This window comes from Mytilus californianus, unplaced genomic scaffold (assembly GCF_021869535.1).
Source record: "Mytilus californianus isolate M0D057914Y unplaced genomic scaffold, xbMytCali1.0.p SCAF_9, whole genome shotgun sequence".
NCBI classification, from domain to species: Eukaryota; Metazoa; Mollusca; class Bivalvia; order Mytilida; family Mytilidae; genus Mytilus; species Mytilus californianus.
In genome coordinates this window covers 19,374,453-19,401,595 of record NW_026262745.1, presented here as the reverse complement: position 1 = coordinate 19,401,595, position 27,143 = coordinate 19,374,453, and the positions used below count along the sequence as shown (strand labels likewise).

Here is a 27,143-nt window from a genome sequence, read left to right as displayed (position 1 = left end):
CGAAAACACGATCGGTTGGATTTTTGTCAGAAAGAAGACTGAGGTTTGAAGCGCTTAACTGATATAGATAAAGATGATTTTTAAAATTGTGTAACGTAGTGAATATAAAATTGATCAGCTTGCAAACAAGACATTCAGAAAAAGATAAAAAGAATAATCAAAAATATTGGACCGTTCAACGGACTACACAAATCAACCAACATGTTTTCATACTTTTGACTTGAACAAAAAATGCAAAGGTCTAAACATAATAGTTGGTAACAAGACCATGGGCTCCCTACAGTTAAATTTATTGTGTACCTGCATTTTCTGCAGAAAAAATAAAAAGCAGTTGAAAGATATGTACTGAAGGATATTGTGTCACTAAATATAAAATGGTGAACAGACACACAACAAACAAAATCTAGAATAAACATGGACTGAACATGTTCAAAGAATTACATATAAAACACGTTTCTTTAGTGTTAAAACATACTCACCCATTATTGTTCCATGGAAAATCAACATTTTCGCTTCAAAGGATATTGTGTCACCAAATATAAAATGGTGAACAGACACACAACAAACAAAATCTAGAATAAACATGGACTGAACATGTTCAAAGAATTACATATAAAACACGTTTCTTTAGTGTTAAAACATACTCACCCATTATTGTTCCATGGAAAATCAACATTTTCGCTTCTATTTTTCATAGTACGTGCACTATAAGATGCTATACATGAATGACTTTTTATTGTAGATTAATTATGAAAGAGAACTCTTAAAAACTGCACTAGTGAAGTGTCAATCCCCGGAGTCAATTTCCATAGTAAAAGATCAAAAGACGGTTGGCTTTGGTGGCGGTATGTTTTACATTGAAACGAGGATTTACAGAAAATACTGCTTCAATAATAGCAATCCTCATTATGGAATGTGGAAGAGAAAACAAAGACCTAAAAAACTACCTTATTTGGAATGATGTATGAGAAATCAGCCTTTGACGTGGGGACAACCACAAATTTAATCAGTAAATTAAATCATATGGATTTTAGAACGCACGCTGCTAATCGACAACCTTGATAAAGAATCCAGTACTAAAATAAATGGAAAGCACAAATTTCATGAGCATTTGATAGTCAACAAGGTGTGAGCCAAGGTAGAGCTCTAAGTGCTGATTAATATAATGTTTACGTTAACCAACTGTTGAATAATTTAAACGGGTCCAATATTGGTGGAAAAATAGGACCGATTAGATGCTCTGCCCCCACCTGTGCAGGCCTACAATTCGTAATTTTGATCTACAAGTCTTGATCAACATGGCTTTTGGCTACAAGCAGCGTGAAGGATATTCACTCCAGCCATAAAAAGTAACGTGTGAGGAAGAACAATGGTTCATTAGGAATAAACAAATGCCCGTCGTAAATAAATCATCTCACATTGGAATTAAAAAATCAATCGAAGAGAACTTAAAAAAGCCAGAAGAACATTGTATAGTTTAATGCATTACTCGGAAAAAATAGACTAAATCCCTTAACTGTCATAAGCCTTCTACAAACTATTGTCTTTCAAATATTGTTTATTTTAGGTAAGAAGTAGTGTTGCCTAATGGAAAAACACAAAAGTACAAGAGGATAGTTAAACAAATTCTTTCAATACCAGTAAATGTAGCTGATCCAGCAATTTATATAATCTCTGGCTTACTACCTGCAGAGGCAATAATATACAAGAAAGCATTATTTTTTGGAAGTATTTGCAGAGCAGACTGTACTGCAACATAATGGAAAATTGCAGAAAGACAACTTGGGATATAAACAACAAAAAGTAACAGCTGATTTATTGCTCCCAAAACAATTTCCTCAAATATGCAATTGATGATCCATATACATCTTAATTTGACAAAACTATAACAAAAATGATTTGGAAACACCTGATTAACCAAAAAAGACAACACTTACTGGATATAGCAGATCCAACAAGACACATCAATGTTCAGCTCTACAAAACCTTGGTGGAATGTATCGCACGTGAAATATTAACACTAGCGATATTTCAAGAATCCCAATCCGTTTGAAGAACATGACTGGGGCTACATACTATAAAAAACAGACGTATTCAACATCACTAATCCTGATCTAACCTGCATGTTATGCGGAAAATAGGTGATGAAACGCTGAGTCATTTTCTTTTGGCGTGTTTCGAGCTGGAAACTATACGAATGCCACTAATTATTGAAGTATGCAGTGTGCTTTTTGCCAAATATGTATTGAGCTTTATTCTAATTTTGATTTGCTAATCAATCTATATTATCTTTGCTCACAGTTGAACTCTAAAGCTCTTATATCTTACATTGATAACCTGATAGAACCTCTTTGGAGATGCTTATGTTACAAGCTTCATGCTAAAAGATACCAGCTTTTAGATATTCCAACCTAGTCTAGAACTATTAGATAGCTTTTAAAGTAGAATGTTCGCACCTTGGTGTCGTCCAGAATCCCATACTTGTATACTTTTAGATTTCAAGGTATACTAATTAGTAATATAAGACTTTTTTTTAAACTTAAAATTATATCCCTGCTTAAGGTCAAAAATGTAAATAGCTATGTCCCACTAAAGAGACATTAATGACTTATATCAAGTGGATACAGGGTGTTGTAAATAAACGTTAAGCTTTTATTGGTGGAGGCTTGGAGAAAGTGAGTTTTAATAATAGATTGTGAATTTAGTGCTGTACAATGTTAATCAGGTTGTTGGTGGGGGATAAAGAATTTCATTACTTCCAACTTGTGGAGGTGTGCCTTCACTGGCAGAAGTTAGACAGATACAGATACAGATAGTCCACAAGGGTACCATCAGCCTAGTAGTCAATTATTTGCCAATAATATTATTTATAACAAACATTTCTTAATTTTGTCGTTGATAGATTAAAACAAAAATATTAGGATACTCAGGTCCAAGAAGACATTACTAAGTTGTAAATCTTGTGTCTGATCCATTTGTCATTTCGAACCAAAAAATATGTTTAACCTAAACTAGGTCCAACTGCCTCGGACAGAGTTGACCTGACATGGTTTTGACTACTCTTTCAAGGTTCTTTTTGGTCGTATGCCTCCTCAAGTATTTATACTTGGCTTTCAAATGTTTGGTTTAGAGCGTTCCTGTTCAAGGGTGATCAGAAAAACGCTTTGGACCCATGTTAATTTTATTTGTTGCACTTTCTATTTGTTAATACCAAGTATTCCTTTTCAGACAAAAATAGTTATTACAAGATCAACGCTGCATAGTTTCGTCGTTAGGAAAAAAATCCGTGTGCATTTTAATGCATTAATTGACAGTACTCTTCTAAAAGTTCTGATGACAATTGAAATATAATTGGATAATTGTTGGTTGCTTAACATCCAGTGGCAAATATTGACTGAGCAGTTGTCCAACGTTAAAGGGTATCAATCGCTGGAAACTGAATATCTCCGAAAGCATGCACTCTCGTGCGCTACTTTTCAAAGTTCATTAACATGTCTATGTCTTTCTATCATAGAAATCTTGGGTATTTCATATAGTCTTCTTAACAGCGAATCATTAAAACATGTGTTTGACATCATCAATTACTGCGGCCATTTATTTGCGGAAGCAACAGAGAACTTTCAAAAGATTATTGAAAATGCCTAGGCTTGTGTTTACGAGGCAGTGTTTATATAATAGGTTTCGCGATTTGATACGGATCAGTTTCGTTTGGTATGTATCACAACCGTATGTGTGGTTTTGCATGTATTATTTAATAAAATTGAGAATGGAAATGGGGAATATGTCAAAGAGACAACAACCCGACCAAAAGCAGACAACAGCCGAAGGCCACCAATGGGTCTTCAACGCAGCGAGAAAATCCCGCACCCGTTTAGCCCTCAGCCGGCCTCTAAATAAAATTGTGTACTAGTTCAGTGAAAATGGACGTCACACTAAACTCGAAAACATATAAATGAACTAAAATTAAAAAACATACAAGACTAATAAAGGCCAGAGGCTGCTGACTTGGGACAGGCGCACAAATGCAGCGGGGTTAAACATGTTTTGTGAGATCTCAACCCTCCCCCTATACATCTAGCCAATGTAGAATAAAGAAACACATAGCAAAACGCACAGTAAAACTGACAATGATACATAAAATAACAAAGGACTACTAGCAGTTACTGACATGCCAGCTCCAGGCCTCAATTAAACTGACTGAAAGATTATGTCTTCATCATATGAAAATCAAGTACAATCCCTCCCGTTAGGGGTTTAGTATCATACAATCATAAAATATATGAGAAGAACATAACCCGTATCATGCCAACAACTGGTTTTAGAATAATAGTGTTTATTTCCGATGCAAAGACCCTATGAGTGAATCAATGTTAACACCAAAATATGCAATCCTTAATGACCTGACAACAGTATCGTAACTATATCCTTTCCGAATAAGTCTGTTTAAAGGTTTGGTTAGCTTTTGAGGTGAATGCCGACAATGCATGCAATTTTCATATTCATGATGCTAAATTAACAGAAATGGAAATGGAGATATATCAATAGATATCTTTGTTTTCATTTGAGGCCAAATTGACCATTTCTAGAACCCATTGCTTGTTGTTCTGTCTTATATTATACACCTTATTAGGTAGTCTTTAATCAAACAGTCCTTTCACACTTGTAATTAGATTTTAAATATATAGAGAGAGAGATTTGCGTTGATGTTAGTAAATTCTTTTTAGTGTCTTCGTTTTATCTCTTTTTACATTAAATCGATTGGTATTTAGCTGACAAATAAAAATGCAAAACGTTTTGAGAATACATTAAAACATGAATAACGAACAAATTTCATGCATAAGCTATAGATAGAACCACTAATTCGGGTTCGTTCTGCAAAACATACAAGAAAGTAAAACATATTAGATGTATCAACAAAATAGTCTTTGCAGATAGCTGATCCCTTGTAAAAAAAAAGTAAAACACTTGGGTAATTTAGTATTAAAAGAAAGCTTAAGGACTTGGAATCACTGTAGAACCATTGCTGAAATATTAAAAAAAAAAAAAAAAAAAAAAAAAAAACGCACAAAAAAAAATAAATAAATTGAAATTGAAAAAGGTTGGATTTTTTTACCGTTGCTCAGATCAGAAGTACCTATATTTGTGCTACCAAACTTTCGGGAACGAACAAGTGCAGTATTGTATGTAATTAAAGGTATGTTCAAAGTTTCAGCACACGCAAGGATACTGAATACTTTTGTTAAGAAAAGACTTTCACTTAAAGACAACATAGCAACGAATGCTTGGAATTGTAGAATTTAACATAGAAAGAAAAGGGGAATAGACTTAGTGGTTTTATTCCAATTACTGAAAAGTATGTGAAATTTCAATTAGAAAGGAAAGGATATAGGGTATCCATCCATGACAGAATGAAACTATGTGCACAGTAATAAACACAAAAGCAAATGAACAGCGCTTTTATTGCTGTTCTTCATCTCAAAGTCACAATGAGGCCTTCAACACGGAGCCAAAAAATCTCACCTCGCTGCAAGTTTAAGACGGCTCCTAGGACCGGTTTGAGCGGAATTATTTGCAAACTAACGTTCACGTCACAACTGTGAATTGAAGAACAAAGCCATGCAGTAATATCAATAAAATAAATCTGGCAAAGAAATCAAACATGTACTGTCATAATTTATCCCGACAATTACATTGAAGCGTGCAAAAAACAATACAAACACTTAGACAACCACGGAGCACATCGAGATATATGTAAAATAACTTGGCAGGAAATAACTTATGTATATGACAAATGATTCGGGTAGACTATGTAAGATGTAGCACTACCAACTCGAACTCGGTCAAAAAGAATGGAACGTAGTACATATTTAAAACAATATAGGTCCTTCGCAGATTGAATGAAAGGTGAAGGATTGATGATCCTTGTAGAACACTTTTTGACCTATAATTTTGAATAAAACAAAAATGTATGAATAAATTCTAAAATTGAGGGCATATATTGCCTGTTCTCCAGATATGAGGTATGGTGTATCTAAAGTTCCGGTCTGATTCTTGAGTAAATGACGGTATATTGAACCCGCCCCCATAAATGTTTGAAAGTGACAAAATTAACGAAAAAAGCAATGGTGGCCAAGAACTATACCCATTACAATCAAAGTTAGTCTTATTTGTTGTTAGTAATCATACCAAATCAACTTTAGTCAGCATATCAAATCAACTTTAGTAATCATACATAATCAACTTTAGTCAGCATATCAAATCAACTTTAGAAATCATATCAAATAAACTTTATAAGGAAAAAATATGTTGGTGTCAAATTGCAGTCCATAAATTGCAACAATAGGATATTTCAACATGTTGTTGTCATTTAGCATGCATAAAGTCATGAAGTTTCAATTGTTGCATTATTTTGGACTGAAATCAATGAGAAATGTTGGTTATTGTTTTGCATAGTTTGTTTTTGTGTTGAGCCGTTACACCACTGTCCCAGGTTAGGGGGAGGGTTGGCGCCTTCAAACATGTTTAACCCCACCACCCACTATATGTGCTTGTGGTTCAGTGGTTGTCGTTGGTTCATGTCTGTCATATTCTATTTTCGTATTTTTTCTTGTTATAAATTAGGCCATTAGTTTTCTAAATTGAGTTGTTTCATATTTTTCATATCGGGGCTTTTATAGCCAAGTTTACGGTATGGGTTTTTCTCAATGTTGAAGGCCGTACGATTGCCTAATATTGCTAATATCCACTTCATTTGAACTTTGTTGGATAGTTGTTTCATTGGCAATCATACTATGCCTCCTTATTTTTATATAATCTGGTTTATAGTAATAAGATTGATTTTGAACAAACTATCTTGTGAGTTTTCTTTTTTTATTGGATTTCTTTATGTATCATGTTTTGACTTAGGAAATTATTATAAACTTATATAAGAATTCCAAAATCTCTCTTGAAATGCTATTCCCAATGGTTTAGAAATTTTTCGAGCGGCTGGAAGATACATACATGTCTCTTGTGTATCAACATTATTAGACAGAAGTATATTTTTTAACCAAAAACTCCCCTCTTCCAATCTGCATGCAGAAAAAAGGAACTTCAAGGACAAGATTTTGAGCTTTTTTATAATTTTCGGGCTACTGTAGAAATCGGACTACTATTTGTTTTATCTAATGAACACTTTGTGATAAAAAAAAACATATAGGTAAGAACATTGTTAATTGGGTATATATTAGCAAATTAGAACTGGTTATAATGGAAAAAGTATCGTGTTGATATCAAATAAAAGCTTAAGGGCTATAGATCACAGTACAACCCTAGCTGAAAGTGGAAAATGATCACATTCTATTTATACTCTTGGTGAGCATATTAACAGAGCGTGATTTTCCGGTTTTCACTGTACCTAAATAGCCTGAAGAATTCAGGCGAGGCCAAGGAATCGGTGGCAGCAGAGGGTATGCTATTATAGTGGAGAAACAAGAAGCTGACAATGTTAAAGCTGGTATCTTCACATTTGTCATAGATCCTGTTAAAATAAGAAGACGTGGTATGATCGCCAATGAGACAACTCTCCACCAGAGACGAAATGGTGTAGAGAAGTTATCTGCTATATGTCACCATATGGCCTTCAACAATGAACAATCCCATACAGTATAGCTAGCTATAAAAGGCTCCGAAATGACAAATGTAAAACAATTCAAACGAGAAAACTAACAGCAGATTTATGTACAAAACAATAAACGAAAAGCAAATAGGATATACAGCAACAAACCACAACCTCTGAATTGTCTTAATTACAGGCTTCTAACTTGGGACAGGCACAAACAGAATGTGGCGGGGTTAAACATGTTAGTGTGCGCCCAATCCTCCCCCGACCCTGGGACTGTGGTCCAATAGATCAACAAATTAAAGAAAAGATGAGGATGTAGCAACATTATGCTGTACAATGTGATATGATAATGAACCCAACTTTAAAGTATTTAAAGGGGTCAATTTGCAGTTGTGAAAAAAATTCGGCAATTTGAGAACATAAAAAAATATGAATACGAAAGACCAAACTTCGCCAAACAAAAACAAAAAATCTGTAGAAGGTAAACGTATATTGTCTTCCGAATTTGTTTTAATTTACTTTTATTTTGTCATGATGTCTTTGGATGCAAAATCTAACTAAGCACGTCTATTATATATAAAAAATGCCTTATATATGACACTTATCACAGGAGTTTTACTTGCAACGAGCTGCACGCCGGGAGCTACTAGTGGAACAGGAACTGATTACCCTCACGGAACAATTGCGTTCACCCCTATTTTTTATGAATATATTCCTGTTTTTTTTTTTTTACTTTAGTTTTCAGTATTGTATGTTGTGCTGTTTTATTTTTTCAGTGAATGTGATGTCTCTATCAGTAAAAATGGCATTCTATTTTTTTGTCGTGGAGAGCCTGTTTTCATTTTAAACATTTACTGTCGGTTATGGCTTTGGTTAGAAAATTCATATTTACAGATATATATGAATCTGGTGATATCCTGGGGTTAGACAAAAACCATATATATGTACCAATTCACTAATGGCATTCAATCTTGCAAAAACAATACTATATCCTATTCCTTGAAATATTTAGGCTGTTCAGGAAGAAAAGTTCTACCTGTAGCTATCCCCAGATTTGAAATGAAAACGATTCACGCCCAACTGGTAATTTCCCTACTTTTATAAGACACCGACCATCCATCTGTTGTTTGGGCATGGTTTTAAATAACAATAATTGGTAGATATATTGGAAACAAAAAATTGCTTTCAGAAGGACAGCAAAAAATAAATTACAGTTTGTTTCTTTTGTAAATTAGTTAAAAACGTATTGATTTATAAAAAGAAATATCTTGTTTCTGTATATCATTAAAAAATCAGTTTGTTTCATGATTTTAGTTGGCGAAAATGATTGTCCAGAGAATAACCCCCCCCCCCCTTTTTGCAACACAAAATTTGGTGCCTAAGTATACTTCAACAAATCGACCCTTTCTAATCTAAAACTACTCGTCAATTCTAAGTTATAATTAATTCCATAACACCAAAATGAGACAACATTTGCTTTTGTTCTTATCTTATGTATATATAATAGCTTGAGTGTCCTAAACGTTTGCCAGAATATTCTTATTGCCCACCACCAATGCCTTTTAAGGGCATACGATACAGTTACAGGGGAGGTAATTACGTTGCTAACGTAAAATGTTATTTTCGCTATTTTCGCGACGTCAAACTGTGACATATCGGGTAAAGATGCATTTTTCGACTGATTTTTATCATTCAGACTGATTTAACTTGAAAACGAGTTCATTGACCCCTCTTTTTTAAGATGAAATTAGGTTTGATTGCGTATGAAAATTATTTGTACCAATTTTTATGAAAAGGTCACCGATGAATATTTTTTAAATTAGATATGGTCAAATGTTTTTTTCCAAATAAAAAACGAATATAAGATATCGTTTATGTTTTATTATTTTGTGTTCAAATATTTAGTTATTCCAATATCGTTCAATGAAGATAACCTGTTTGTGCGTTGTATAACAAATGCTACCTTTCGTTATTCGTCTGATATCGATACAAGGAATACCAAGGAGGCATTTGTGATTTCAATGAATTATTCACACTTAAACATATTCGTCCTAGCGAGAAGACACGTTGCTGGAAATGAAACTGATTATATTCATTGTGAATCATATAAGTTTTTATTGTTATTCATTTAATTATGTAACTTGTATACTGCCTGATCTATCCATCGATATCACGAAGAGTACACAACTTTGAATTGAAGGTAGCAAGTCATTTCGTACCTCTGTCATTTCGTACCCAACATTTACCATTTCGTACCCGAGATCCAAACCATTTCGTACCCTATGGGCCAACTGCATTAACCATTTCGTACCTCATAGACTAAATACATGTTTACTATTTCGTATAATATATATATTGGTGAATCATTAAAATTTTGCCCCACCATCGGTATTGGAGATTTTGTAAAACACAAATTTAAAATGTATAATTAAGAGAAAGTTTTATTATAACATAAATAGAATGCCTCCAGCAGTAGAACATTTCTAAAGACCTATGATTGGTTTAATTAAGCAATACATGGAAACTTTAATAGTTTTAATTACATTTTGTTTGTTTGCAGGGTTTATTCTAAACTAATTTTTCAACTCCAAAAATATAAGGTTTATTCTTTATTAACTTTGAGCCTTACGGCTCATCAGTGTATTCAAATACAGTGTATACATATGGCATATTACAAACAATATTAACAATATGCATAATTAACAATAGTTGACGTCAGAAGTTTCATGATTACAAAATATCTTTACAATAAACTGTTTCTTAATTTAAAAGAGAAATGTATATATTTTCCTAAGTTACAAACCTGTTAACTAACCAATAAAGGAATAATTGTCTGCGACTGTTTTAATAGTTACATTGTATTAACAATTGTTTTGTCGTGAAATGCAGTGGAATGGGATATTCACTAAAGAAGATAGTCATGAATAAAAATGTTTGCATAAGAATTTGCACCATATGTGACCAATCAAACAACTTGCTATGGCTTTTTCAATTTGAGAAATATTGTACGAAATGGCATATATACGCATGTGAATCTTCCGTGAGGTACGAAATGGCACACATATAAATCTTCCGTGAGGTACGAAATGGGATACATATAATTATTCCATAAGGTGCGAAATTACATACAAATAAATATTCCATGAATTACGAAATGGCATTCCTATAAATCTTCCATAAGATACGAAATGGTATATATATACATATTCCATGAGGTACGAAATGACACACATATAAATCTTCCGTGAGTTACGAAATGACATACATAGAAATATTTCAAGAGGTACGAAATGGCATACATATAAATATTCCATGAGGTACGAACTGGTCAAGGTACGAAATGGTCAAGGTATGAAATGGTTAGGGTACGAAATGACTATAATTCGAATTGAACATCATAGGAAGTTTTATGGTTACAAATTGTCAACGGACTGAGTTAAATCTAATTTTCTCGTCAAGAATATATTTTGGATATTTTTGTCAGGAAATAATTCTTTATACATTAACTTTCTTTTGTGTTTTTGTCATGTTTAGATGCAAATATCGCTGTAAATATCCTCTCCTCAAACTTTTATTGATAGAGTGTAATAAAGATTAGAAGTAGTCTGTTGTCGCATTTTACTTGTTTTCAGAGATTACAAACAATTGACTCTTAAATTTACTGTTGTTCTCGTTGCGATGTTGAACCATTTTGATAAATACTAATAACTATTTCCCCAAAACGACATGTCAACTAGAAAATAAATAAAATATACAAAACTTAATCCTAACGAACTGTAGCATACTCAATGAACAGAATATGTAATTTAATGCAAACGCAGGTGACAGAACACTTTCCTTGATAAACCGAATGACGTCCTTGATAGCTCTTATAAGGCAACCTCTGACAGTTTTGGTCGACACCGATAATATAATGATCTTGACATTTTCATTCGACTTTTGAGTTTTTAAAGTTATATTGATACTTTCTCCTTCATTTCTTCCTTAACAGTTCTAAACGTGTCAAATCTTCTCTATCTATAACGGTTTCCATGACAATAGACAATGCTTGCATTTTACCCCAATGTTCTTTCTAAACGGTATGTTTTTCTGCACCAGATGCGCATTTCGACAATAAATTTCTCTTCGGTGATGCTCGAGGCCAATATATATAAAAATCTAAAACTCTGCATTGTTTACACGATACTCTTTTTTCACATGTTTGTTTGTTTTACAGTGTATTTTTCTTTCCTTATTTTTCTCCTTACCTTTCCACGGACCATCTGATATCCTGATTTCTGATTCTAGATATACATTTCATCATAAATTGTCACGGTAGTTTAATATTTCTTGGGATATTTATTTATTGATAAGTTTCTAGTAAGTTCAAGTCTTCAGCACTTCTGGGACCGAATGGCTGCTACATTTGAAAAAATCATATAAATAATACAGTTTTTAAGTAATTTATTCAAACTTTATTTCATTGGCTCATTGGCGAAATGAACAGTTGTTCACGTTACGACTTCATAGACTATAGATATAAAGCATTGCTGAAATAACCTCTTTTTAATCATATTTATCATGAGTTGCTGCCCTTTCGCCGTTGGATAATATATATAAACCTGAACGCTTTTTTTTTTAACTTCGCGTCCGTAAGCCATCGACCTCAACAGTTAGATGGAATATATTTTCAAATACTTTTAGTATGGAAAATCGCTTTTTATTTATAAGTTGTAGTTGGCTTTGAAATGAATTTAATTGATTGCTTGAGGGTACTCATAAATTGGTGACCCACAAAGTTTTATGATGCAAACGTTAAAAGCTGTAAATATTTGTTAAAGACCTTATACGAAACGTATCCTGTTCCACACCTACTGCCACCTCTCCGTGCTGACGAGGGGTAACATAAAATGCTTGCGAACAGAAGAGATAAATACAAGTAAATAATATAAACTTGTAAAAAGTAATATTGTATCATTTATAATATCAATCTGTTTTAATGGCTCAAATAAAGTGTTTTCTTTTGGAGCAAATGAAATATGTTTTGTAGCACAAATGAAATGGTTTCTACGTTTTTGACGAAAGTCTTGATTCATAGGTAATAGTACTAGTGACCATAGTGATTTCAAAAATTATATCCGCGCCCATTCAATTTAAGTTTTAATTTTTACGATTAGATAAAAAAAATCACTACATTATAGATAGTTTAAATATATAGAGTTTTGCCCCTTACACCAAGTTGAACACAAATATCCAATATCAAATTAAAGACTTATAGTGTTTTGTTAACACAGGAAAGGTATTGACAATGTGCATGTACCATTAGTAAATCAATACAAAAGTTTTTATAACCTCACAAAGATCTTACTGAGAGTCCTTTCAATTAGATTTCAAATATGTTTGTGTTTAGTCTATACTGTTTAGCCAAAGCTTGTTCGAACCTTTCAATACGAAGTATAATATCGGATGAAAATATCGATTTTTATTAGAGAAAAACCAATTGAGAGAAAATATTTGTTGCCTTGTCTGTACAGTGAATAAGATTTTCCAATGAATACTTTTTTCATTTAATTTTACGAAGTCATACACCTTTTGAGATTGATTAAACAATATTTGTCCTATGAGAAATTAAAAGTCTCTCTGGTCATGTAAAATCTACACGTGAAAAATGGACGTATGAACTCTTTCATGAATATTCATAAGATCATTTGTGTTAAGAAAGAATTGTTGTTATGGATCTTAACAATTTAAATCTTAATTAATAGTCATTTGATAAGAACAATCTCTCCTGAGCCCATGACAGATTTTATCGAGACAAAATCCGTGACGTACCTTGCTATTGAAATTGAAAATCAACGGTTAAATGATTATCAATATTCAAACGGTATTCGATTTCAGACCTGTAATATATAGGAGTCAGTGTTAATTTTTTCACATATACTGTAATTAGTAACCTATTTTGTGTACTTTTGTTCTTATGTTTACAAGAAAACAATGGATGCCATGTGATCTTTTTTTAGGATTTATTTACTGACAATAGAACAACATTAAGAACGGTGCTATTTCATATTTTAAAAGTTTTTGCCATGATTTTTGCGATCCGATTACTTATTTTCACCATTTTGAAGATTGAATACATAGGTGAGTATTTTTTTATAGATCTGTTTTCCCCTGAATTTCAATTGGTATTATAGTACTTTTTGTTTATGTATGTGTATCATTGTAAGTAAATCGTCATCATCCTAATCTCTGTCGTTCTTTCTTTATGCCATTTCTTTTTTTCAGTATAGATAAGTGATATTTATGTTGTTTATATTATAATATGCATGATCACATTCAATTTTTACTGTTATATATATTGTATTGTAGAGAAGACTTCATACGTATGTTTTACTTGTGTCTGATCCTTTTTGCTTTGAACGAAAAAAAAAAATGTTTTTACTGTTATTGTCTCACCTCGAAATGGGTAATCTTTTTCAATGTTTTAGGAAGAATTAGTTTCATTTATAAAAAATGTGGTACTTTTAGTAGCAGTATGATAATAAGGCCTATATCATTTTCATTTAATACTTCAGTTGAGCTATGATAATTTTATTTTAATCGGGAGATTATTACACTGCATTTTACATTGAATAAAAGGTCAATTTTCCTACAGGGGGCAATCTACGTTTATGTTAATGGTGTGGGCTGAAGATGTTATACCTACAAGTAAATATCTCAAAGGAAAGTGGTTCTAGTCTTATTTTTAAAGGATTTTCAAGTGTCCTGACGAAAGAGGAGGAAATGCTTTCAAGAACTTAAACCCCTCTTTTTTTTCGAATTTATAAGAAATAAATGGAGAATGTGTCCATGGGACACATATGATACCCCCGCTTACATTAAACGTTATAAAGGGACATAACTCAAGAACGGTAAAAGTGACGCTACCCAAATTCGAACTTGATCTGAGTGTTGTGGTAATAAGTATTGTATATAAGTTTCACACCATTTAGTTGATGCAAACTGAACAAAAACTAATTTTAGGACGTACGGACGGACGCACAGACAGACAAGGGTACATGTAACTCTTAATGTCCCTCTGCTGCAGCGGGGGCATAAACATACCTAATTGTCATCAAATCTGATGTAAAAAAAGTAAAAGCTTATAACAAATGTTACTTCTGAAAACAGAAATATAGATGTTCTATACGAAAGAAATGTATTACCGTCCATGATGGTTCTGCGATGCCAAAGAGATCAACAATGATGACACAACATAATAAAGAGTCCTAAAGCCTATCAACCTAATGGTGACGGTAAAAACCCGTTGTATTAGAAGGCATACCATAGGGCTGTTCTAATAGACGCTTCTCATCTGTGAAACAAAAACTTGTAATTACTCTATTGGCCAGATGAAAGGCAGCAACATTTTCGTCTTTAGCCAATATACCCTTATGTATTTTAATAGTTTTTTTGAAATTTGATCATAATTTAAACATTAAACATATTTGTAATTAAAGCACTGTTCCTTTAATTTTTGGTTTTATACCGTACCTCTTTATATACTATAATTATCCTTTTTATCATCTTTTTGTTATGTTTTAAAGTATGTATTGACAGATTTATGATACCTCGTAAAATATAAATCGCGCTCAATTATTGCGTTTTCTACACATGACAATACTACATATTTGGCAGTCATTCTAATGCAGTTAAAAAAATCACTATAGAAATAAGCACGAAATTAAAAGTAGTCATGCAACTATCATAATACCTTAAATTATTTATTGTCTTCCTAATAACACAATATTTAATATACAGATAACATTACATACATGAATATAGGTTTTTTATACTCTAGAGTGATCTGCTCCATGTGGATATTCACACTACAAAGGAAATAATTGATTATTCTACGATAATATGATCATGAATTTGCATTGATATGGAAACTAGAAAAACATGGTAGCAACCCTCTTGCATAGACGAAAAAAAAACCCGTCGAAACTCTCCAGAACATAACAAGACCTGTTTTATATCCTACATGAGGGGTGGATTTCGCACTTCCCCACCCCCAACTCCCACTTCCCATCACAATACTACCAATTCCTTCCTACCGCTACTTCCCTCCCCTTACTCAAAGACGAAAATCGGTGAAGAATTTTTCACAGCATATCCCTATTTTTACTCCACTTCCCCAACCCTCCACTTCCCTCCCCCTCTTCCATTACCCCTGGCCACCCCTCACACATGTGTACAACATATATACAACACTGAAGAATAAGCTTGTGCAGAGACCAGAGGGGTTATAATGGCACCAAAGAACAGACATATCATTCTGTTCCTTTGTACCCTTGTAACGACTTGCAGATAGAGTCGTATATTGTTATATTCCGTTATATATGTTATGTTGAGAACTGGACCTTTCAATAGTATATCTTTGATCATCTTTTAAGACGAGAACGTTGAAATTATAAAAGAAGTATATACTATTTCCCACATGTATTTGCATATGTAAAACTTTATATATACGGACACAAAGGACCAAAGTACACTTATAGTATTTGGTTAATGTTTGGGTTGTTTTTCCTATTCATTATTTAGATAACTACTCAATTTGCAAATTACAACAAATGTCGTGAATGTTTAATAAAATGTCCAAAATACGCCCAATATTGTCAACGCTTTCTAGTACTGACGCTGAGCTGTTTTAGTAAGGATTAAAAAACATTCTGAAATTAAAATACTAAGCTGAAATAAATTAATGAAATGATGGCTTTAGTTCTTTTAATTTTTTTTATTAAATTACGGATATAAGTACACCTACTTACCTACCTATATACCTACCTTAAAGATAAAAAAAAATACCTACCTACCTAACTACCTACATATATTCACATTCATAATTTATTTTTTTATTTAAACTGTTGAAACGTCACTCTTTATACATTCTCACCATAATGAATAATAATAAGACAGTTGAATCTTGCATGACTTTAGCGATCCGATTACTTATTTTCACCATTTTGAAGATTGACTACATAGGTGAGTATTTTTTTTATAGATCTTTTTCTCCTGCATTACATTTGGTATTATAATACTTTTTGTTTCTATGTATGTGTATCATTGTAAGTAATTAGGTAAAACGCACATCATCATCATTATCATCATCATCATCCTTATCTCTGTCGTTCTTTCTTTATGCCATTTCATTTTTTCAGTATAGATAAGTGATATTTATGTTGTTTATATTATATAATGCATGATCACATTCAATTTGTATTGTTATATATATTGTTTTGTAGAGAAGACTTCATAAGTATCTTTTACTTATGTCTGATCCTTTTTGCCTTGAACGAAAAAAAAAATGTTTTAACTGTTATTGTCTCACCTCGAAATGGGTAATCTTTTTCAATGTTTTAGGAAGAATTAGTTTCATTTATAAAAATTGTGGTTCTTTTAGTAGCAGTATGATAATAAGGCCTATATCATTTTCATTTAATACTTCAGTTGAGCTATGATAATTTTATTTAAATCAGTAGATTATTACAATGCATTTTACATTGAATAAAAGTCAATTTTCCTACAGGGGGCGATCTACGTTTATGTTAAAGGAGTGGGCTGAAGATGTTATACCTACAAGTGAAAATCTCAAAGGAAAGTGGTTCTACTCTTATTTTTAAAGGATTTTCAAGTGTCCTGACGAAAGAGGAGGAAATACTTTCAAGAACTAAACCCCTATTTTGTTTTCGAATTTATAGAAATAAATGGAAAATGTGTCCATGGGACACAAATAATGCCGCCGCTTGCATATAACATTATAAAGGAACATAACTCAATAACGGTAAAAGTGACGCCAACCAAATTCGAACTTGATCTGAGTGTTGTGGTAATAAGTATTGTATATAAGTTTCACACCATTTGGTTGAGGCAAACTAAAGTTAGAGAACTGAAACTAATTCTAGGACGTCGGACGGACGCACAGACAGACAAGATTAACACTTATTGCCCCCTCCCCCATAAAAATACATAATTGTCATCAAATCTGATGTAAAAAAAAAGTAAAAGCTTATTACAAATATTATTTCTGAAAACAGAAATATAGATGTCCTATACGAAAGAAATGTATTACCGTCCGTGATAGTTCTGCGATGCCAAAGAGATCAACAAGGATGACACAACATAATAAAGAGTCCTATAGCCTATCAACCTAATGGTGACGGTAAAAATCCGTTCTTTCAGAAGGCATACCATAGGGCTATTCTAGTAGACACTTATCATCTGTGAAACAAAAACAAAAAGAACAGATATTTGTAAATAAAGCACTGTTCCTTTACTCTTTGGTTTTGAACCGCACCTCTTTATATACCCGGTACAATAATTTTCCTTTTTTATCATCTTTTTGTTATTTTGAAAGTATGTATTGACAGAATATGATATCCCGTAAAAAATAAATCGTACTCAATTATTGCGTTTTCTACACAGGACAATACTACATATTGGGCAGTTATTCTAATGCAGTTGAAAACTGACGACAATTACTACTAATGACAATAGAAGTAAGCATGAAATTAAATGTAGTCATGCAACTATCAAAATACCTTACATTATTTATTGTCTTCCTAATAACACAATATTTAATATACAGATGACATTACATACATGAGTATAGGTTTTTATACTCTAGAGTGATCTACTCCAGGTGGGTATTTACACTACACAGGAAATAATTAGCGTCATAAATATGAAACAGTTGATTTTTCTACGATAATATGATTATGAATCTGCATTGATATGGAAACTATTCAACAACATATCCCACATGAGGGGTGGATTTCGAACTTCCCTACCCCAAACTCCCACTTCACTCCCCAATACTACCAATTCCTTCCTACCGCTACTTCCGCCCCTTACTCCAAGACGAAAACGATCAAGAATTTTTCCCAGTATATCCCTATTTTTACTACCCTTCCCCAACCCCACCATTCCCTCTCCCTCTTTCATTACCCCTAGCCACCCCTAACACATGTGAACAACTTTTATACAACACTGAAGTATAAGTGTGTACAGAGACAGGAGGGGTTATAATGGCTCCAAAGAGCAAACATATCATTCTATTCCTTTGTACCCTTATATTGACTTGCAGATAGAGTCGTATTTTGTAATATCCCGTTATATATTTTATGTTGAGAACTGGACCTTTCAATGGTATATCTTTGATCATCTTTGAAGAGGAGAACGTTGAAATTATAAAAGAAGTATTATACTATTTCCCATGTATTTGCATATGTAAAACTTTATATATACGGACACAAAGGACCAAAGTACACTTATAGTTTTTGGTTAAGGTTTGGGTTGCTTTTCCTGTTTATTGTTTAGATAACTACTCAATTTGCAAATTACAACAAACGTCGTGTGCTATTTAAAGCAGTGAATATTTAATAAAATGTCCAGAATACGCCTCAATATTGTCAACGCTTTCTAGTACTGACTCTGAGATGTTTTAGTAAGGATTACAAACCTTCTGAAATTATAATACTTAGCTGAAATAAATTAATGAAAGGATGGCTTTAGTTCTTTTAAATTTGTTATAAAATTACGGATATGAGTACACCTACCTACCTACCTACCTTCCTACCTATATACCTACCTTAAAGATAAAAAAACATACCTACCTACATATATTCACATTCATAATTTTTTTTTTTATTTAAACTGTTGAAATGTCACTTTTGATACATTCTCACCATAATGAATAATAATATGACAGTAGAATCTTGCATAAATTGCACCAGTTGCATAAATAATAAATTTATTATAAAAATGCAATTCAGTATTTAATCTGCTTTTCTTATTCAAAAAGGTACATGTAATAAAACTTGGCTTATATATTTTTTCATATATCAGATTAATAGTTTTTTAATCAATAGAAATATGTATTTGATGAACCTGTGCCACTCATTCCTTCCTTTTCACTAGTTTTTCTATAGGTATAGAATTATAAAATGTAAGTCTATATGTGATCAGCTTCATTGATATAGATAAACATTTAAACATTATTTGTTCCTCATTGTAACCCAAGGTGACCTTTCTTCATTCTTTTGTACATTTGATGCGTCATGAGATATATATATATATATATTACTTAAAATGTTTATACACTGCAGTTTGTTTAAAAGTTTGTCTTTCAGACGAATGTTTTTTTTTTTGTAATTTCATGCCTATAATTTGAATGTATGCTGAATCTGATGTTCAGTAGTTGTCGTTTGTTGATGTGGTTCATAAGTGTTTCTCGTTTCTCGTTTTTTATATAGATTAGACCGTTGGTTTTCCCGTTTGAATGGTTTTACACTAGTAATTTTTTGGGGCCCTATATAGCTTACTGTGCGGTGTGAGCCAAGGCTCCGTGTTGAAGACCGTACTCTGACTCTTGGCACTCATACCACATCTTCTTATATCTAAAGACATTCCTTAATGTAATTCTTAGTTTTCCATTTGAAAAAAATATCTATTGTTGATGACACGTCTTTGAAAATCCCCGTTGAATTCATCTACAATTTCGTTAGATATGGAGTGAGCGACAATAACAGGACAAATGATATTTGCATTTAGAGTGAGAGATGATACAGAAAGGCGGAGGATACCAAAGGGACTTTCAATTAATAAGTCGATGACAAAACGACAACGTATTGCAAAAAACGTAATACGAGGAAAAGACAAACAACCGTCTACAAAACACAACACAGAAAAATAAAAACTGTGCATCACGAACGCCACAAAACACTGGTGCTGGTGTCAGACTCTCCAGAAGGAAAGCAGATCCTACTCTACATGTGGCACTCGTCGTGTTACTCATGTAAGTAAAATATCTGTGGAACGTCTTATTCTGTGATGTCACATTCGAGGAAAAGAGGACGGGATTATGGTTTCGACAGCTGGAACATATTCGTCCTCATCTGTAAAATACATACATTGTGCATTTGTTTGCACCTTTCCTAAGTCAGGAACCATATGTTCAGTGGTTGTCGTTTGTTGATGTGGTTCATAAGTGTTTCTCGTTTCTCGTCTTTTATATAGAGTAGACCTGTGGTTTTCCTGTTTGAATGGTTTTACACTAGTCATTTTTGGGGCCCTTTATAGCTTGCTGTTCGGTGAGAGCCAAGGCTCCGTGTTGAAGGCCGTACTTTGACCTATAATGGTTTACTTTTACAAATTGTGACTTGGATGGAGAGTTGTCTCAATGGCACTCATACCACACCTTCTTATATCTATTGTATTCCATAACGGTCAACAAACTCGTGTTTGCGTCTGCGAAGTTTGCAAGGGGACAATAAAAAATCACAAGTTCAATAAAAACGGACAACACCATGCCATAAATCGTGAATTGAAAGCCGAATGTTAAACCCTACATGTGTCTTTTCATTTCTGTGTGTATTGTTACAAGTAACGTCTTGACGTTCTTCACGCATATAGTTTTTTATTCATTAAACCCACATCAGCATGGGCCTACGTAATATGTCATTCTTACTAATTTCATTGTTTTATCGAAAAACGTTTTGTCGCATAAACCTTAAAAAAGAGGAATTACCTTAAATGAATTTACTATCAGGACAAGAAATATAACCCAAAATTTCCATTACTAAAGACTAAACTTACTGAAATATAAATAACCAACTTTTTTCAATCGCAGACAGCTAGCATACGTATTAGTTTAACAAACTATTTATAATTGGACTCAATCATACAATACAGTAAATTGGAATTTAGAAACATTATGAAACTAAGGAGTTGCTAGAAAAGTAATTAAAAAATATTAAACATTGGTGTTATTGGCAATTACAGACTAGTATTAAAGTGGCTCGTGTATGGTTTGAGACAAAAATTAGATATAAGTCTTAAGCTTCCTGCAAGAAAATACATGATAGCAAAACTATTAATTATCTTATAACATAAATATCAATTAATTAGCTAATAAGGATTTGATAACATCCTATCCACATTTCCACTTTTAACATCAGTGAATTGTCAAATTATACTTTCAAATTTTTACATTGAGGTATCTCATGGTACCCGGAAATATTCTGAATAGAAAGGATTCTATGGAAAATCATATGCGTTTCATAGACGACACAGATTTTCATTCACAGATTAGTTCTCACAAACGACATGCTACATAAGAACAAAACTACATTTTCATTTTATTCCTATTTTCCTACCCCTGCTGCAACACTTTCAGAAGTGAGATAATTTTCTATTCGTGTCTTAGTCACAGCCAAATATCTTAATCAGCACTTCTGTGTTGACATGCATTATCATTGATATTGTCATATTTTTAGATTAATTGTTTACAAAACTTTGAATTGTTCAAAATAATAATGAATTTCCATCCTAGGTATTGATTATCTTATATGGAAAACCTTTGCCCCCGAATGCTCTTCATCTTCGTATTTTATTTGGCCTTTTGACGTTTTTGATTCGAGCGTCACTGATAAGTCTTCTCTAGACGAAACAAGCATCTTGCATTCAAAATTATGAGCCTGGTAACGTTGATGAGTTTGGATATACATGTTTTCCTATGAACATGATGGATAACCATTCAACGATCCTGCATGTATCATTATTGTTAGCAGACCATAACATGTCAGATCTTTAGATTATATTCCAAAGATAAAACTTGTCCTAAATTGCATAAGCCCCTTACTTCCTCCTTTGCAGTTTCTACGCGTATCTGAAATATCATTATTAGTAAGACCACTTGGTAAATAAAGGCAACAGTAGTATACCGCTGTTCAATAGTCATAAATCGATTAAGCGAAAACAAATCCGGATCACAAAACAAAACCGAGGGAAACACATCAACTATAAGAGGGAAACAACGGAACATCAGAAACACTGAATTGCGATAAAAACAAACGCCAACATACATAGAAACGGACTATTTGATAACAACTGCCATATTCCTAACTTGGTACAGGACATTTTAAGAAAAAACGGTGGCTTTAACCTGGTTTAATGGCTAGCCAAACCTCCTGCTTATATGGCGATGTTAAAAATACCTCTAAAATGACAACATTACGTTACGAGAATACAGTACAAATAAACACAAGAACACTAAGGACAGAGAAAAACATAAATAAATAATATAATAGTACATTACAACATGTAGTCTTGTTTAAAATATTTGTATTGAGTAAAAAAAAAATTTAGTACGTTTTTGAAGTTATGATGTAAAAATAAAAAGATTCAACAAGACATGTATCTCTGAAAATATATTTAGAACTTTTAAGGGACATCCAAATTTGTACCAATGGTATATCCTAAATTGCTATTCGGTTCAAACCAAGACATTCTATACCGATGTGTAGTTTGATTGATAGATAGAGTTTTAAACAAAATGATTTTGATTTTTAAAATGTCGTCAACCGTTATGGTACCTGTAATTTATACAATGAAGAAAGGTATGAAAGATATCTTCAAATTTAAGTCATTACTAAATGTGTTTCACCCTAATGGATTGCAATTGATAGAATTGAGAATACATATACTAATATTATCAAAGAAGTAAAGTAGTCTTAGTCTGAAACAGACATTCTGATCTACACATTTTATGACATATCTGTACATACAAATGGTACAGTTATTTTTTGTTCTGTTTAGATACAAGTATTTTCAGGTATATTCCTGTCAAAACCCCAAAATTGTTCATAAATCTCGTTTGCTGTCGATCTAGTACTGTTCAGTCGTTTTTAATCTTCAGTATGTATTGTTTTCACAGGTCAATTATAGCTACTGAATATTAAAACACAGACTGAGCAGACCTAAATTGACCTCAAGCTGAGTGTCGGACAAGTATGAAATATTCTGTCTGCAGTACGTATGTTTCACAGTTGACTGACAGACTGAAAACAAAAATAGTTAGGATTTTTAATAGTCTTTCATTTCAAAATCTGACTACTGTGATCATATTGCAATGAATAATTATATATTCCTTTTAACTGTCGATTTCATTTGGTTATTGAAAGGTAGAAGACCTATCATTCACTTAATATCCTGTATTGTAGTTTTCTATATTATTTAGTCTGTATTGTAGTTTTCTATATTATTTAGTCTGTATTGTAGTTTTCTATATTATTTAGTCTGATAATTGCTGGAATGTCTTTTAACAGCAACAGTCCCATAGTTCTCTTTTTCTGTAGTTACAAGAGAGTCAGTAAACGATTCAAGTGTTAGTTAATAGATTGCATTTAATCATAAGTCAGATAAAATTATACCTGACACACAGATCACTTCCACAAAAGTGGGATTTTATAAAGAAATGGCTTTAATTTTACATTAACTATAGTTGTCTTTAAAGATAAATTATTTAATCAGATTATACAACAAAAACTTATAAAATTTTTTACAATGACATTTTGAAAAACTCTTAATTAAGATGAAAGCATGTAAATGCTAGAAGAAATAAATAGGCATTGTTAAAGGTTGTTTGAGGTAGTAGAATAATTATGATTTCATATCTTGGCTCCTTTTATACCGATTTTCGAATACAACTTGCTTGTGCTAAAAGCAACGTCTTCAATTTTACCATTATTAACATTGTAAAGTTTTGTTATATAGATGCACATGTTAACAGTGTTTTCTGAATATTTTAATGATTGTTTGAGTAACAGTACAATTTGCTGACCAAACCGACATGTCTATAATTATTATCTTTTCGAACGATATATCAGTCCTTTCAATACCTAACTCACCAAACAACATCAAACATGTATGAGACATTCCGTTTGTTAAGAAAAAAACTTACAACGGCTATGTTCGGGACAAAAGTCAAATTACTCAAGTTATTTGAAATAAAAAGGTATAACATGGCGAAGTCTGTTATAACGCTTATGTTAATGCCAAAAAATAAAATTAACGAAAATAATTTTCTTTTAGCTTTGGCGACATTCAATCGAAGAGGAGGGTTTCATATCCATAATTTATAAAAGGTCAAATTTGTATTAGTTTCAGTAATACAAAAGAAGGAACAAAATAAATAAAAGCAAAGTGTAACATGATTTCTTAAACAGGCTGACATATCTTTATGGAAAATTAATTAATGAGTTATAGTTTTTATTCAAGAAAAATAATTACACCATTTAGATTCAATATTGTTCTTTTGTTTCCTATTCTGGTCCGTCTTATATGAATTAAGGAAATAAAGACTATCATTTGGGGTCTCGTGGTAGCGTGCTCGTCTTGAGGTTCCACCCAGACCCGGTGAAACCAAAGACTTAAAACTTGTATTTGCGGCTTCTCCGCTAGTCAAGCGACATTAAAGAAATAAAGCAAAGATTGGTCGGCTCAGAGTCAGAATAATGTGTCCGGATAGGGTGATAAGTCTTCCTGTTACCTTATGGACTACTGCGTTGAAAATCAGACTCAGTTAACATCATATGAAATGTCTTATTATATAAATGTTCTGTGTGGTTTGAATATAAGATGTTTTGTCAGATAAATTCCTGTCCAAAATCATGTATTGTTCAGAAATCATGTTTATATTCGATGTAGTACTGTTTAATATGTTTTGTGTAACAGAGTTTAAAAACAAAAATAAACAACCTTTATTGACCTCAGAAGTGTCTGAGAAGGAATGGATGTGTTTAATAATCAATTAACAAACTGAACATTTCATACCAAATATTTTTCAGTCTAAAGATTGGTAAAGTTCAAAAATGCCTTTCAGATCAAATTGTGTTCACTATGAACGTGTTGCTTATTATGATAATTGTTGGAGGGTCTTTAACAAAACCAGTACCTTAGTACTGATCTTTCTCTACTTGAAGACAAAATAGATGATCCATGTGTTCAATAATAAACTGCGTTTAATCATAAAGCCAAGTAAAGTTCATTATCAGTTGAGTTTAGAGAAAATGATTTTAGTTTGACATCAATTGCATGTAATGTATGATTATTTAAATCAGACCATACAACGAAAATCCATAAAATCTTCTGTGAAGGTCTTTTAAAAAAAATATTCCGGATTAAGGTTAAAGCAAGTGCATGTTTGAATAAATGATTATAGATGTATTGTAATGTCCTTAAAGGAGGAAATAGTTGTACTCTCATACCATGTTTCTTTAAATACCGAAAAATGTAATTTCACTTAGCCGAAGGAATGAAGGTACATTTACATAATTAGACTTGTTTTGTCCATATTACTACGTTATCAATAATTATGCACTTTGAACGCATACATTTTTCAAAATTGTGTTTTAAAGCACTTGGTCAATACCAGTGCTGGTGAAATATTAGTCCCCGATGGTATCATAAGCTCATCAGTCAATGCTTCTGTACTGACATGATTTATAACATACATTTCTTAAATCGTCCGTTTATAAATTTTCAAAATCATAAAGAAACTAGGGTTCGAACTCCTTCAGGCAAAGTTTACCTTAGATGGATTTGGAAATTATTTTTGGGTCCCTTTGGGTCATATATTTCTTCACTAGTTGCGCTACTTATATATACAATTGATAGCAAATTATGCCAATAAATGATTGAGTTATAATTCAATTATCGATTATTCTAAGTTGTAATTTCTAATATCTAAAACTGATTAATTGGTGTTTTTGAATGTTCACTGAGACAATTCTAGTTTTTCATAACAAGTTACTCGTTTAGGTAATGTTTGGATCATTTGAATAGGTTTTAAAAGTTAGATTCGAAAACAATAGTTTAGACATGTTTTTAATTGTACATGTATACTGTTTAAACCTGATATTAATCAAATGTACGTAAGCTGAATCTCTAGGTGTCTTGTATTATCGATTTATTCAAACATAGCTGAATTGTCTAAGAATATTGTACCCATGAAGATAGGCCGTAATTGACATACGCAATCAAAGGTTATATTTCTTAAGTATGCCTTCATTCACAAAGTTTATTATGTTCTTTATTTCGTTCAGTCTTGAAGGAGTTTCCAGTGTTCTAGTGCACAAAAAATACCCTACTACTTTTGGCTATTATCAATAAATGCTAAAGGCGTACGGCCTTCCGACAATGAGCAAAACCCATACTGTTTTGTCAGGTATACAAGGTCTCGACATTACAAAAATAAACATCTGATTTTGACAAAACAGTAAAACTAAAAACAGATATAATAGAAAACAACCAACGGCAACAATTGAATTACAGGGCACTAACTTTAAAAAGACAAATAAATAAAATTGCGGGAATGATCGCGGTTGTGAGCGCTCAACGCTTCCCCTTACTTGGGAAAATCAATAGATTAACAGTGCAACATGAGAACAAACTGTAATAATCAGTTGGAAATGGATTGAATCTCCAAATATGAACGAACCAAACAAAATCTTTTAACATAAAAACAAAAGACACAACGTACCAATCTACAACTCCTTATTCTTATAAAAGTACTCGCAGTTACTTTCAAAGCTAATAACAACTAATACATAAATTATGTTCGCCCAGACTAAAGTTTATGTCTATTGTATTAGCTTGATTCCATCACTATGCACCGGTGTCATTGAATACTTTCACTCTCATTTATTATACATGGTGGCAATAAGTAGCTCTTGTGTAACAT

At 32.4% G+C, this 27,143-nt stretch overlaps 1 protein-coding gene across 6 annotated transcripts in view; it reads left to right on the top strand.

Annotated features, from left to right (window-relative positions):
- Positions 1-27,143, top strand: part of LOC127715500 (uncharacterized) — a 97,398-nt gene that overhangs the window by 53,394 nt on the left and 16,861 nt on the right. For 3 of the 6 annotated variants that reach the window (XM_052221555.1, XM_052221556.1, XM_052221557.1), the window contains exon 1: positions 16,456-16,606. The exons of 2 other annotated variants lie outside the window; for them this stretch is intronic. In XM_052221555.1, coding sequence (XP_052077515.1) covers positions 16,522-16,606 — 85 coding nt within the window. In that variant the 5' untranslated portion in view covers positions 16,456-16,521. Of the gene's footprint in view, positions 1-13,231; positions 13,724-16,455; positions 16,607-27,143 lie in introns of those variants that run through there. One more of the 6 variants, XM_052221560.1, reaches the window with a different exon arrangement.